Here is a 15024-nt window from a genome sequence, read left to right as displayed (position 1 = left end):
ATTACCATAAAAACCTTCCAATATTCCACCTTACCTGAGGTCTCAGATTTATCTGTAGCTACATATATAATAGAAAGATGATCTAGCAAATCTTGTGTGTTTTGTTCAAATTCTTTCGAGGAGTTTTCCATTGTTACAATTATGCTCATTTGTAGCCGTAAAACATCATCTGATTCCAGATAACAACTCTGAGATGGGAGGGATGGAAAAAAAAATGGAAAAACTCAAAAGATTATCTGAACACTGTGATCTCAAATTTTAGGGACGAAAAGCACTTCAGGTAGGGGCATGCACACTTCTGAGAACAGAATGCGCTGCTTTGGTTTTGAATTCTAAGCAAAGAGGCAAGAAGAAAGGCGGAAAGAAAACACTAAATTTTTCATTTTTACCTTCAATCGCTGACACACTTTATTATGTAAACCGCATTCCAGTTGCACCTGCAAGAGGCTAGCATTAGTGGTTTCTGCCTAAAAGAAGAAAAAAAGGGGGGAAACGACTTAAAAGCAAGCAAACAGCACAATCTAGCATGAATAGCAGACAATCTATCGCTTATTCAGAAACTACATTTACTCATTCAACAAATATTTGAGTAGCGGCTAAATGCTGGGTGTCACTCTGCTTACTGGAAAGACAACAGTGAATGAAACAAAAATCTGTTCTGTCACTGCGTTGACATTCTAATGGAAACAGTAAGCTCTCCCCTTGGGCAACAGGCGCATTCCGACTATGGCAATAAGCAGAGGAGTATGTTCTAAATATACACAGGAAGGCCGTAGCCCGGCATCTCATACTTCTTGAACACTTTGTTTCAACACAGGAATCCACTGCTATTTTAAAGCGGGTGCACCCAGGAAAAGCCAATGAACTGTTCTCACGTCTGCCTTCCTCCACAGAATGACCTTAAAAGCAGTGGTAAGACCTAAGAGATGTCCAAAATTCAACTGGCTAGACTTTTAAAAATTTTTTTCAATTACAGTTTACATTCAATATTATTTCCTATTAGTGTCAGGTGTACAGCACGGTGGTTAGACAATCCCATACTTTACAAAGTGTTCCGCTCAACATTTCCAGTACCCACCTGGCACCATGTACGGTTATTACACTATTATTTATATTCCCTGTGCTGTAGTTTACATCCTCATGACCATGTTCTAATTTCCAATCTGTACTTCTCACTCTCTTCACCTTTTCACCCAGCTCCCCCATCTACCCTTCCCATCTGGCAGTCATCAGTTTTTCCTTTGTATCTGTAAGTCTGTTCTGTTTTTCTGTTCGTTTTGCTTTGTTCTTTAGAGTCTACGTATATGTGAAACCACAAGGTACTTGTCTTTGTCTGCCTGACTTATCTCACGGAGCACAGTCCCCTGTGGGTCCATCCGTGCTACTGCAAGTGGTACGATTTCACTCTTCGTCATGGCCAAGTAACAACAGTCCATTCTACAAATGCACCATCTTCTCCATCGACTCGCTTTGTGACAGATACTTAGGATGCCTCACTATCTTGGCTATTGTAAATAATGCCGATCCCATGTGCACTTGAAAAGGCTGCACACTCTGTTGCTTTGGGTTGAAGTGCTCTAAAAATATCAGTTAAATCCATCTTGTCCAATGTGTCACTTAAGGCTGCTGTCGGATGACAACAGGGGGTTAAAGTCTCCTACTATGATCAAATGACTATTGCTTATCCTATTTTTAATATGTGGAAGAGCTGTGAATGGAAGGAACAAAGTATATGAAAGAAGGCAGAAGTTCATCAAGTTTGAAGATCTTAGGAGCCGCAGGAGATGACACTGACTTATCTTGAAGCAGGAAAGGCAGAGTCTCATGCAGGGACACAGCCGCCTTGGACAGAGGGTGGCACCTGCAGGCGCTGAGCGCACGTGGAAGAAGGGTGGTGCAGCCTGTGGCTCTGAAGGGCCTGCCCGTGAGATTCCCTCTTTTGCCGGGTTTGATGTGTCTGGTGTGGTTATTACCAAAAGGCGCAAGGCTTCGCAGCCACCGTCAGAGCACCAGAAAATCTCCGCAAGGTAAGGAGGCATTCCTCAGATCCTGGGCTGGCTGAATCTCGGGCAAGTGTCCTTAATTCACTCCAGGAAGATTCAGTGAGAAGTAGAATCACCCTAATTATGTTTAATTTGTTAGGTTTACAGGAATTACCTAAGCACATTATACAAAAACCCATTTTAACTACTTCAATAGTCATTCAGGCAATTAAAGTACAGAAAAAAAATATTTCAGAAGTTTAACCAAGCTTGTAAATGGGACCAAACATTCACCAACAGGTCTTTTTAAAAGGTACAGTAATTACTAGTATTTGCCAGACTTAAAACAGAAAACCACCACTTGTGAACAGAACCAAACCCCGCAAGATCAAAGAGATTTTTGAATTTGTCTTTCTGGGAAAAAATCCTACTACCAAAGACATATATTTTTAAGAAGCCCACCACTACTCTGAAACTGCTTTCACCAAAGTTACAAACAACCTCCATGTCCAAATCCAGTGGAAACTTCTCCTTGTGCCCAACCCTTCGCCCCCCACTTAACACCATTAACCATTTGTCCTTTCAGCTTTTCTCATTCATCCTTGGCTCTTCCTCCTGGGACCATCAGATGTTGAAATTATTCTCAATTTTGTCTTTTGCCCTCTTTACTCTCTGTAAAGAGGAAGGAGTGGTGGGGCGGGGGGTGGGGGTGAGTATGGGGGGCGGGCAGGGAGGCTCTAGGACAAGTTGAAGTTTGTTTCTCCGTCTCAGACCTCTCTGCACACCCATCCTTCCAACCAACGACAGGGCGTGCACCTGAACCCTCCCTCATATAAATAAGCCAAGGCTGTGAACCTTGCTCTGTGCCTCCTCTTAGCACCATTATTCATGTGCTTATTTAAGCCAGAAACCTGAAAACCAACTTCACCTTCTCAGTTACCCTCCTAAAACAAACTCCAAACCAACTCATACTGATTGTACCTTCTCAGCAGCCCTGGAATCCATTCACTTATCTCCATGCCTGTGGGCCACTTCCAGCCCACTGCCTGCTCTGGGTAACAGAGCTTCATTGGAACACAGCGATCCTCATTCCTCGTGTATGTTCTATGGCTGCTTTCAGGCTACAATGGTGGAGTTGAGTACTTGCAATACAGGCGTATAAAAACAGCTCCTCTCTGGGCCTTTACAGAAAAAGTTCAGGGACCCCTAGCCCTAGTGGGAGGGAGAGACAGAGGCAGGCAGACTGCTGCACCAACCTTCTCCTGGTGTCCCAGTGTCCACCTCTGCCCTCTCCACGTCACTGTCCATAGTGCCTCAAGAGTGAGTTTGGAGAAGAGGGTGTGAGGGCGATAAATGGTGAAGAAAGGAAACTCGATTTGGGGTGGTGAGCGCACAATACACTCTGATGATGTGTTATAGAACTGTACAACTAAAACCTATATAATTTTATTAACCAGTGTCAATCCAATAAATTCAATAAGTGAGGGGGGGAAAGAATGAGTTTACAACCATGCAAATCAGGTCAAGTCACTATCTGCTTAAAACCCTTCAAAGACTTCCTGCTTGGCCCAAGTCCCAAATCCTCCACTGTAGCTACAAAACTCAGATGCCTGCCTAGTCTCTACCTACTGGTTCATGCTCCTGCCTCACAGGTTGACTTTCTGCTGTATTTTGCCTTCCACCTCTAAATTCGCTGATCCTTTGCTTTGAACCCACATTTCTGACTCACCTTCCCCTCCACCTAGCTAAACCTGATCCATCCTTCGTGTCCCAGATTAAACATCACGCAGGGAGGGTTTCCTGACACCGCAGCTGCGGTAAGTGCCGTTACTCACACCCACAGCACCTCGCACCTGACCTTCTGTAACACTCCTCATTATAATGCAGTACCTTGTTCAAGGTCTGTCTTCCCCAGCAGACTGTAGGCACCTTGTCTGCAGGTTTACCACAATGCCTCCCATTTAATCAGCACTCCATACACGGCTGGTGAGAAAAGAAAACTGCACACATAGCTACCTGCTTGCCTGAAAAAGGAAAGAAACTAAAACTAATAAGCATTGGCTATAAAAACTAAAGTCTATCAAAACCTGATATTTTGCATGTGCTTCTGACCTAAAACTATCAATGAAAGTTTAAAGACCCATATCAACACACTTTCAACATATACTTTATAATTAAGTTGGGTTCTTATAGCCCAACAATTTAGTCATTTGTCTTAAACTGGTGAGGCAATTCTCTTCCCTAAAATATTTTTAGAGAATAATGTTTGTTGAAATAATGTTAGGAGTTCAAAATTATGACTTGGAATATGATTTAAAATCCTATTTCACAGTCACCTGATGTAATTTAAATCCTAATACTTTGTCATACTTGCTAAATTTGGATGGATGGATTTAGAATGTACCATTTTAAGATGCTTCTTCTAGCTGGAAACAAAACAGAAATAGCCCACTACACCGTTTCCTTTGCTGTAGAACATATTTCAGAATCCCACAAGGGGGAGCTCCAGCGCCTGCAAACCGCCCTTGAAGCAGGATGCTAATTTTTCCCAAAGAGAAATTTAAACTGTTCATGTCTTTCTTTAAAAAAAAATCTATTGATTGCAATCTTGATTTTAAAAAGAAAACTATAACCCAAACAGGAGCCAGCTGGGGCAACCACACGCTGGGAATACAAGTGCCCCCCTGAAAGGACCCTAGCAGGGCCTGTTTGTAATGGCCATGGGGCATCTCCTTCCCCAGACATGTGCCGGTGCAGATTATAGAAGAAAAACAAACAACCTATTTCTCTACCTCCCATACCACTTGAAAAGGTGAGTTCATAAATTTCATAGCCAAGAGAAACAAATAATTCCTTAGTTTTCACATTAAGTACAGGGTATCATTATTTCCTTTTAGGAGACAGGGGCAGGGGTGTGGTTGGAGGGGATAAGTGACTTATACCAAAGGGTCCTAAAGTTAGTTAGTGGAAAAATGGAAAACAATAGCAGATCTTTTCATACGAGTCAGTATTTTTCCAAGTAAATCAGAATAAACCAAGTCTATTCCTCCTAGGTACTTTAAAAGCCTAAAAACTCTTCAGCATGGAAACTCATTAGAAAACATACCAAGGCATAATACAAAAGACAGCAAAAGAGCAACGTAAAAACTCTTTTTTTAGGGCTTTTAGTCCCTGGTTTTGTGGTGAAGGGATATGAATTCAGGTAATTGGGCATAAGAGAGAGGGAAAAAATTGCCTTCCTTTATTTGCTAAGAAATTGGTCTTTGTGGATGGGACCTGGGGCAGAGAGTGATTTGGGTAGACTGTGTGTAATTAAACATAGACGGGGAAAAAATGATAGACAGTTTATATGAGTTTTATTAACAAGAGTAAACCATATCCCAACATAAGTGTACGAGAACGTATAACATACTGATGAGACAGAATGAACTTATAACAATCCTGGTAATGACCACACACGAAATCCTCTCATTTAAGGACTAAAACCTGTGAAATACCAAGGAATTACATAGAGAAGTCCCAATCTTAGATTCTACTTTCCTCGGTTTTCTCCAGTTTCACAAGTTCAAGGGCTAAATTGCAGAGGTCCTTAGAAAGGTAAATCTTTTGTGCCGACGTGCGCAGCGTCCGCCCCGGCCAATGGCCCCCACGCACAGCGCTAGGTACAATGCATCTGACACATCACACACCTTTGTATGAAACGAGCACCTTCTTGGGTCCCTTCCACACAACACTCACGTCCTATAACCAAACTCCCAGTTTAGTGTTTCCTGCATCACAGACAGGCTCAGTGGAGTTAACAGCGAGCACTGTGTGGTTGCTCACCCTCGGGTTAAACAGCAATTGTGTTTCACCCCTTCAGCACCACTGCTACTACTGACCCTTCTTCCGGTTATTTAACCACCAAAACAAAAGTTACCTATGTCGCCAAACTTACTCCCTAAAATATTTGGAAAAAATATATAGGAATTGGCTGAAATGAGGTTTTTGTTTTGTTTTGTTACAAGGGAAAATAGACAAAAGTATATGTACAGCATTTTCCCTTTACGTCCTTCTGTGAAGAGGCCGCGTGGCCACATGCCTGCGTTCGACAGGGACTCAGGATGAAGCCCAGCCACAAGACTGTGGGGACATTCCTGTGCTTTCCAAGAGTCAGCTTCGTCTTCAATAAAACCAAATCAATGAACTCACAGCCACATGCAAAACATTAAATGAGATATGCACACCAATCATGGGGTATGCACCAGGCTCTCATGAGGGAGCATTATTATTGTTATGTGTTCCTTCACAGTGAATGCATCAAAGCAGTAAAATTCCACAACTAACAATTTAAATGCCAGTATTTTTCTCACGTCGAATCTGTTAGAGGGGAAACTCCTCATCCCCCACCTTTGGTTTCTAAGAGAAGGCATTTTTTTCCTAAAACACTTCAAATCCTTGTTGTCTTATTTCACCATTGGTTGATTACCCCCCAAAAGAGAGAAGTGTCACTTATTGCAATCACTTCCCAGCCCCCCTGAATGTGCTGCTAACCTGGAAAGATAAACAAACAGCACTTTAGAGAACTAGGTAGCACTGAGGTACGGAGACTCCTGGTCGGACCACGTGGCAGTGGCCTACATCTTTATAGCTGGTGGCCCTGGCTTGTGCACTCGGGAGGCTGGCTTTTAACTACCACCACCTGGGCTGGAGCTTGCAAGAGAGCCATGTGCGATTTCCACCTTGGTGGGTCACGCAGCACACAGGGGTTCTGTCCAAAGGCAACTATTTTTATACAGCTGGATGCTGCTGGGCCTTAAGCAAATGGCAGGTGGGTCCTGAAGGCCTGGCTCAGCCCTTGAACCAGGGCCCAGGCTCGGCAAGAGTTCAAGCGTTCGGATGCAGGCTGCTGTAGCTTGACCTTGAGCCGCAGAGGCGCAGCTTTTACCTAAGGAGATGTGGTGTGGCAAGGAGGAGGCTATGAAGGGCGTCGCAGCAGAAATCAGGGAGGTGGTTCCTCAAAAAAGTAAACATACAACAGCACAAAAGTGGCAGGAGGGACTCAAACAGATACTCGGGCACTCATGTTCACAGTGTTACACACAGCAGTCAGAAGGTGGGAACAACCCAAAATGCACTGACGGATGAGTGAACAAACAACACACAGTACGTACATACAGTGGACTGTTATCAGTCTTAGAAGGGGAGGAAATTCCGACAGGTGCTACAACATGTACGACCCTTGAAGACACCATGCGAAGTGAGATAAGCCAGTCACAAAAGGACAAACACTGCCTGACTCCACTTTATGAGGAGACCTAGAACGGTCAAAGTCACGGAGACAGAGAAGAGAGTAGCGGTTACCAGGGGCTGAGAGGGGGTGGGAACGGGGCGTTAAGTGTTCACTGGGCACAGAGTTTCGGTTTGAGATGATGAAGAAATTCTAGAGATGGACGGCGGTGATGGCTACACCGCATTGTGAATGTGTCTAAAGCCACTGAACTGTGCGCTTAAAGATGGTTAAAATAGTAAATTTGTGTGATATATATTTTACCACAAGAAAACAAACCAAAAAAGGAAGAAATAAGAAAGGAAAAGGGAAAGAAAAGATATTCCAGTCAGGACTCTGCAAAATAGAGCTTCCAGAATACTACCTGCTGCTTTGAAAAAATTACGGGGCCCAGGTCCTGGTGGGCAGTGCGGACAGGCTGCCCCGGTCCGCTTTGCTGCACCATCTTCACGGCTAAGAGTCAGAACTGTGAGGGTGCAGCTGAAATTCGAGAGGTGAGTCCATTGACTCAGAAGTCCCCCCCCCCACCAGTTCACCAGCATTAGATTTACTAAACATGTAAATGCTAACCACCACGTTCGATTTTCAAGATCCAAAGTGATAAAGCCATAGAAGGGTGACAGATTTTATAGATAAAAAGAAAGAAGGTTATTCTTGTTAAGGAGATACACTGTCACCTTGGGTTGAGTCACAGGAGTCATGTGACAAAATGGTTGCACGCGCCAAGGCGACAGCCAACCACTAAGGTCTGTCCTTGGAACCACTGGGCCCACTCCGGAAATCAAAGAGGTGCCGGGAAGTTAGAGAAACACACTTCAGTCTTCCTACTGGAACCAGAGGAACAAAAACCAAGAAAAAAAAGGCAGGCGGACTGATGACGCAGGAGGAAGAGAGGGCTGGCTGCCCTTTGGGAAAAAGCTGACGTCTTAGGGAACAAGGAGACAGCGCTGAAACAGAACAGGAGACCTCGAAGGTGCAGTTCCACAGACACGAAAAGAGGGGTGATGTCGCCTGGGACCCGGCTGAAATGAGGAACATACATCTTTGTGCTTGTTGGAGCTTTCAAAAAAAAAACAAGGAAGACAGGCAAGATCTCAGCAGACTGCAATTGCTCCCCCAAAAGGAACCAGGATTCCGTTCTAGGGACCATGGAGAAACACACTTGCAAAGCCAGCTACAGGGCCCTCGGGACGAGCCATCAGGACGAGCCATCGGGACCTGCACCTTCAAAGGCTGAGACCAAGGGTCACACAAGATGTGCAGGGGCTGTGAAGGGCAGCCGGGGGAGATCAGAGCAGCAAGTTCAGAGCATTTTAGACGAAGACACAATCACTGCCTGTGCCCCAAGGGAATCTGTTTGATGTTCACAGAATTGGACTCCATCTAAGAAAGAGCACAGCACAGAGGAAACCCATTAAAAAGGAACCAGGCAGGGCTAGGTCGACTGGCCCCAGGCCTGGTTCAGGTGTTGGTCTAATGAGGAGGCCTCCTATGTAAGAGAATGCAATGCAGGGAAGAGAAGATTTATTAAACAGTAGGTGCTTTCAGCAGACTCAGAACACATTGATTTTACCTCTCTTGCTTTGAGAGAACTCACAAGAAAACATCTAGAGAAATATCTAGAGGAATAAGCTATATAAATCTGGACCAAAAAGTAAAAGTTAAAAAAAAAAGGAATACACCAATTCCAGCAAACAGTAGCAGCTTACAAGTATCAGAGGGGAAAAAAAAGAAACCAGTAAAAGACGCTGGTTAACAGCTAGAACCTCAATTGAGCCTCTGTCAAAGGAATAGGGGCACCTGGGATAACAAGCACATCCTGGAGGCCTGGCCCCAATTGTGGAGAAGGAAGGGCACACTCACAACCTGCAAGGAGACAGACAGTGTCGCCCGGCCACGGTCTATCCTCATGAGACCCTGAACCTCCAATGTACCCAGAGCAGCTCCCCTCCAGGAATCTGCTCAGAGCAATGCTCCATTTGAAATAATTGGAGCAAAAAAGGAAAAGCCTTCCCTCAGTAGTGGGTTCCAGAAGCCTCAATGACCCCCCAGTAGGAGGCACAGGAAACCGTAGCATGCTCAGACGTCACCATCTGCGCCCATGGCCACCGCAGATGCTCCATCCCTAGACAGAGGTCAACAGCATTCCGCACTCCATTCAACACGGGGTGCCAGAAACAAGGGCTCTGTGCCCACAGGAAAAGAAAACCACACCTAGCCTGCCACCCCTGCAAAGCTCTAGCTCAGGGAAGACCAGAGCAGCTCAGGGGCTGCTTCCAGAGACAGGAGGTGATGTGCACAGGTGGCTGCTCCCTAACCCCCAAAGGTCCCAAATCGGCTTCTTGACAAGCAGTCTCTCCCCATCAAGTTCAAATACTGAGATCTCAGACTCAGAATAACTGGTACGAAGTGAAGCTAAAACCAAGGTGATGTTGTCTGTCTGTCCAACATCCCCCTGGGCAAACAGAAGTCCCAGGGACAGTTTTTGCTCAGTATCTTGAGGGAGGTGATGCAGGGGCAGTATTCCAAAGCTGGTGGATGTCGGGTTGATAATCTGATATTCTTGTGTGTCTTATTAAAACTCTAGACTCAAGTGAGGCTCAAGAGAGACTTAGTATTAAACTACTGCAATTCCTGAACCTATGAGGAAGTCACACACCAGGCCCAGGCCATGGCTGCTATACCTAGGCACAGAGAAGCTCTCTGGCTAAGACAAAAAATTAAATTAAATTAAATTTAAATTAAAAAATAAGGGGTTGGGGAGAACCTCAAATTCTTTGAATGTTAACTCACAGGCCAAGCTAATTGGATATGGAGACTATGGCCTTGAACATTCATGCCTTGCCAAAGGACTGAACTTGGGGTTTTAAAATTCCCCAAGAGTTTCATAATAGGAGAGGGTTTACATTCAAACTTCTTAAAAACTTAAGTGAGGAATGCATTTTAGCTACGTGCCAGGTACTAGTTCTAAGTGCTTTACATGTATCCATTTATTCAATAGCTATAGCAATCCTATGAGTTAGTCCTATTATGACATATTTTACAGGTAAACTAAGACATAGGTAGACTGGGTAATTTGGCCAAAGTCACTGAGAACCAACATGGCCTGTGGCCTGGTTTCAGAATCCACCTTCTGACGCGTTGCACTGTGCGCATCTCCGAAGCACCATCCGCATGTCGCCGGTGTTTTCTATGGGAGCATTTGCAGTATGATTTGATCCCATTGCAGAAGCTGCATTAAGCTGTATTGGTTAACAACCACACCTAAAACGAAAGCAAACTAAAAGGACAGCTAGATCAGGAGTGGAAACATAGAAATGAAGATCTCAAGGAGGGTTAGCAACAGGGGAGTGGGAGGAGGAGAAGGGGGGAGAAGGTTCAGAAAATAAGTAGCATAGACAGTAGATAGAAAATAGATAAAGGGGAAGGTAAGAATAGCATGGGAAATATAGAATCTAAAGAACTTGAGACACATGGTCATAAACTAAAGGGGGGGTAATGGTGGGGATGGGGGGTAGGGTGGAGGGGAATGAAAGGGGGAATAGAACAACTGTAACAGCATAATCAATTTAAAAATTTTTTAAAAAAGCTGTATTGGATATCATATTGAAAAGAATCTGGGATGGGAAGCAGACGAGAACATGAACTCTCGATCTTGGGTACCGTGTGTCTTTGGAGCAGGTTATTAATGAATCCGTGTAACCCATGTCAGAACTTTCTAGGGGCGAGCTCAACAGTGTGCCCCAGCAGTTGGAGGGGGATCAGCAAAGAAAGAGGAGGAGTTTGGTTCTCCTGGGAGAAGAGACAGCTCAGGAAAGTGGACGCAGAGCCACCAGATATCAGACGATATCCTCGTCAGAGAAGGAGGGGCACAGGCTTAGAAACAGCTGGGCCCACTGGGTCATGAGCATAAAACCAGGAAACACCATCTCTTCCCCTAAATACTCCAGTAATATAAAGGCGGCATTTCACCTCTCTAACTTCTGATTCTTATCGATCTTCTAGTTCAGACCTTGGCCAGTAAGATAGGTGCTAACTATTAGACAGCTTCAAGTCCTCTAACAAAAGTTTACAGAACACTCTAATCTAATGAAGTTTTGAAAGACATCAGAAAAGATTCATGTCTTACAAACTCATAAACAGCTAAGATGATGATTTCTTCCTTTTTCAAGGTCATTTGTTCAATGAGCAAGCCCTTATTTACCACAGGGCTGTATGCTCAGGCTCTGTGCTCGGGAACAAGAAAACAGAGATTGATTAGAACGTGACTCCTGCTCTTATGGAGCTTATAATCATTGTGCAAGAACACAGATGCACAGAAACATAAGCTTTCCATATTACTCTTGCTAAGACAGGGACTGCTTCGTTTTCAGTAAGGAGTGAGCCAATTCTCCTAGGAGGCAAAAAAAGAGAGGCAAAGCCGACACTGAGTTTAAAGAGGGACCAGGAAGCTCCGGTCTGAGAGCCAGGAGCCTCCCCCCACCCCCGACCTGTGAAGCACAGAGGAGGGAAGGGGACGCCCACACCACACCTCTTGGGGTTCCTCTCTGGGCTCCGCGGCTCTTCTTCCTTCCTCTCCTCCCCAGCCCTGTGCCCCTCCTCTTCCCAGTCTCCCATTCCATTGCCTCATCCTCACCTGTGGCTCTGATGAACAGAAGACATTTTTTAGGTTCAGGCCATTTCCCTGCTTTTAGAAACTGTATTCAGAGGTAGGTGGTAGGGGAAATTAGGTAATGGCATGTGTTTACCTAGAATACAGTCACAACTCTCCAGAGTCCGACAGCCTATCGTCTTTAGGTAAGAAAGAGCACACAACTTTTATCCAGACAAGAAGTGGGATTAAATGTGTTAGGATGACACGCAGACTTGTAGGAATTCTCAGCTGTTCCACCCAGAAATTCTGCTTTATTTCACTGAATGAATTGCGTGAGACAGCCAGGAAAACCCAGCAGCCACAGGGCCTTTAATCCTTCCCTACCCTCTACTTTCCACCTCCGAATCCTACACCAGACTTTTGCAACTTATTTGTTCGTGACAATTCCAAGCCTTTCCCTTCCTCCTCTGTCAAACTGTGATGGAAAAAAGCATTCCTTGTTCTCCTCCCTCCCCTGATTTTACAGCTTCCCTTCCAGACTGCCAGCTCTCACTGACAGAGACCAGCACCTCCGCAGGCGAGGAGCAAGGGGGCAACCTGGGCCCCTCCCGGGCAGCAGGCTCCACGCAGGCCCCACGCAGGCCGGGGGCTGCCGGCTTTGCCCAGCACCTGACATCACTATTCCAAAAGCAAAGGCTGTGCCAGTCTTAAAAGGTTAGGAACTCCGGGTCTGAAATATCTTAGGTGTCACACGGAATACCCAGAAATAATCTCCCCTTTACACAATCCCGGGACATGACCCTGTGGTGGGGGAGGGGACCTCTCCTCTCTCTCACACACACACACACACTCAGGAAAAAATACTGAAAGGAGACGACGAGAAAAAATATTCTTCCCAGTTACCTTTGCTGAATGTGACTGGGGCCTTGGGGCATATTTCTAAGTTTTTAGCTCTCTGATTTCCCCTGTTTTCTTATAACTGCATTATCATTTCTTATCATCATACTCTTTTAGATAAGTCAATATCCTGTTAGCTCACCACCACCCACCTTTATTATGTAGCATTGTAATTCCATTTCATACAATAAGTGTTATTTTACAATGATTCCAATGATAAGTTCTTTGAACTCTCTGAGACCAGCTTATTGCTATAGTGACCCTATATTCCGGAGTCTGAGACAGTGCCAGTTTCAAATATTCCGAAGACAGAATACAAAATAAATCACCGAAAATCCCCCAAATTTCAGCAGCTTGGATCCAAGACAGTTCTGAAGAAAACATGAAAAAATAGAATCTCTTGCTTTTTCATGAGCCCGATACAACTATAGTTACGTATTATACCCCATCATACATTTTAGAGTTACAATCACATGGTCGAACTTGTAGCCTACTAATGACTTGTCAGGGATTTCTACGTAAGCCTCATAATTATAACTTGGAAGAACTACTCAATATTCTACTCTGTTGATATTCTCAAATTGATCAAATCTTTCCACTGTTGAGCCTTTAAACTGTTTCTACTCTTGTTTGCCATTAGAAAATGCTGCAAAAAAAGAAAACACATTGTATGTGCATTTATCTTTCCTGCAACACAAATTACTGAGTCAAAAAAATGGAAAATGGTTACAATACTTCCTATATTTGGGTAAAAACTGAAAGCACCCTGAGCTGGATCTGCCCTTCTTGGCTCTGCTTTCAACCTCCACCACGTAACTTAAACTCTAAGTCCAGTCTACAATTTCTAAAATAAGAATGCTACCGCCTGCCCTGGTAGTAAATCTGCTGAAGGTCAAACGGTTGATGTGGCAAAAAGGTGAAATGATGCAAACCTGAGATGGTACGAGGGGCAGAAGTGCTATTTGAGGATGTCAACTCAAAGGCCCATTGACTCAGCTATCTATTAAAAACTCGGGGGCCCTCGATGTACTAAACACAAAGCTGATGCTGAGACTGCAAAAATGAACAAAAAACAGACCCTGTCCTGGAGAGCCTCGTGGAGGAGCAGGGGAGGGGGGCAACTCGGGATGGTACCTGTGAAGGCGGGGACTTGAGCCAAGTGCCACAGGGACTACAGCACAGACTTGCCTGGGGATCTGGGGAGGTGTCGGAGGGGGTGGTGTCAGAACTGGGTCTCGAAGGACAGGATTAGAAGGACAACTGGAGTTCAACTCGGTAAAAGTTTATGGAGGTGAGCTGGTTTGTAAGAAGGGACACCATGTTCCGGCGATGAGGTGAGGGAGGCCCTTGTACACACAAAGTAAAGGCACTTAGACTTTATCCTGTGGACAGCGGGGGACCCAGTTTGCACAGCGACAAGGGAAATAAAGAACAGGTTTGTTTAAGAAGCCATGGCCAGCAGCAGTGTCACCTGGGGACTAGAAGAGAGGAAGCCTGGCAGGGAGGACAGTCCAGGTGCCAGCTGGTGACAAGACTGCCACCAAAGCAGAGGAACCTCAGTTCCTCACTTAGACTCACTATGATGCCTCATCTGCTAGGAATTCTCACTTCCTAAAGGTCAAGACCAACAAAAGAAGGAACAAATGAAAAGGTGTACAGAGAAAAAGGCAATCTTAATTCTTTGGGTTTCCCTGCTTTCTTCCCAAGAACAGACATACGTGCAGCAGAGACTGAAGTGTATACTCCCTCCCCTCCATTGACTCGGTGATCGCGGTGAAACGCCAGGCCACCGAGACTTTAGATAGAAGACAAATTACACAAACACTTGTTTTCAGCAGAAGGACGTGAGCCATTCAATCCAACTCAGTGGAGCCAGAAAAAAACACAAAACTCAGATATGAACGGGCAACAGATGCAAACCAAAAGGCCTGAAAAGAGCCATACTACCAAAAAAAAAAAAAGATAATTCTTTGATCACACACTCGTTTATTTCCCAAGATGGATATATTTTTTTATCATTCCAAAAAACAAACTGGGATCTTAACCTTAAGACTCATTTAAGAGAACAGAACCAATCACAGCCTATATATCACAGATATTAATATTATTTTCCCCTATTCAGAGAAATAAGATCCAATAAAATGGACTTATTTTGTTCGTTTTTCCTAAATAATACTTTTATAAAAGACAAAATAGCCAATAATGCCCCTTTCAGAGTGCTTTCACAGAGTTATACTCTTTGACTCACAGACATGGAAAACAGACTCACAGACACAGAGAAC

The 15024-nt window shown here is 44.5% G+C and overlaps 1 protein-coding gene across 2 annotated transcripts in view; it reads right to left on the bottom strand.

Annotated features, from left to right (window-relative positions):
* Window positions 1-15024, bottom strand: part of TMEM131L (transmembrane 131 like) — a 139177-nt gene that overhangs the window by 46651 nt on the left and 77502 nt on the right. For both annotated transcript variants that reach the window (XM_037168121.2, XM_037168122.2), the window contains exons 8-9: window positions 390-467; window positions 35-188 (exon numbers count right to left, since the gene is read on the bottom strand). In XM_037168121.2, the coding sequence (XP_037024016.2) occupies window positions 35-188; window positions 390-467 (232 nt within the window). The remainder of the gene's footprint in view (window positions 1-34; window positions 189-389; window positions 468-15024) is intronic.

Source organism: Artibeus jamaicensis, unplaced genomic scaffold, assembly GCF_021234435.1.
Source record: "Artibeus jamaicensis isolate MK-2021 breed Jamaican fruit bat unplaced genomic scaffold, CSHL_Jam_final scaffold_537, whole genome shotgun sequence".
NCBI lineage: Eukaryota > Metazoa > Chordata > Mammalia > Chiroptera > Phyllostomidae > Artibeus > Artibeus jamaicensis.
This window is presented reverse-complemented; position numbering and strand designations above follow the sequence as displayed.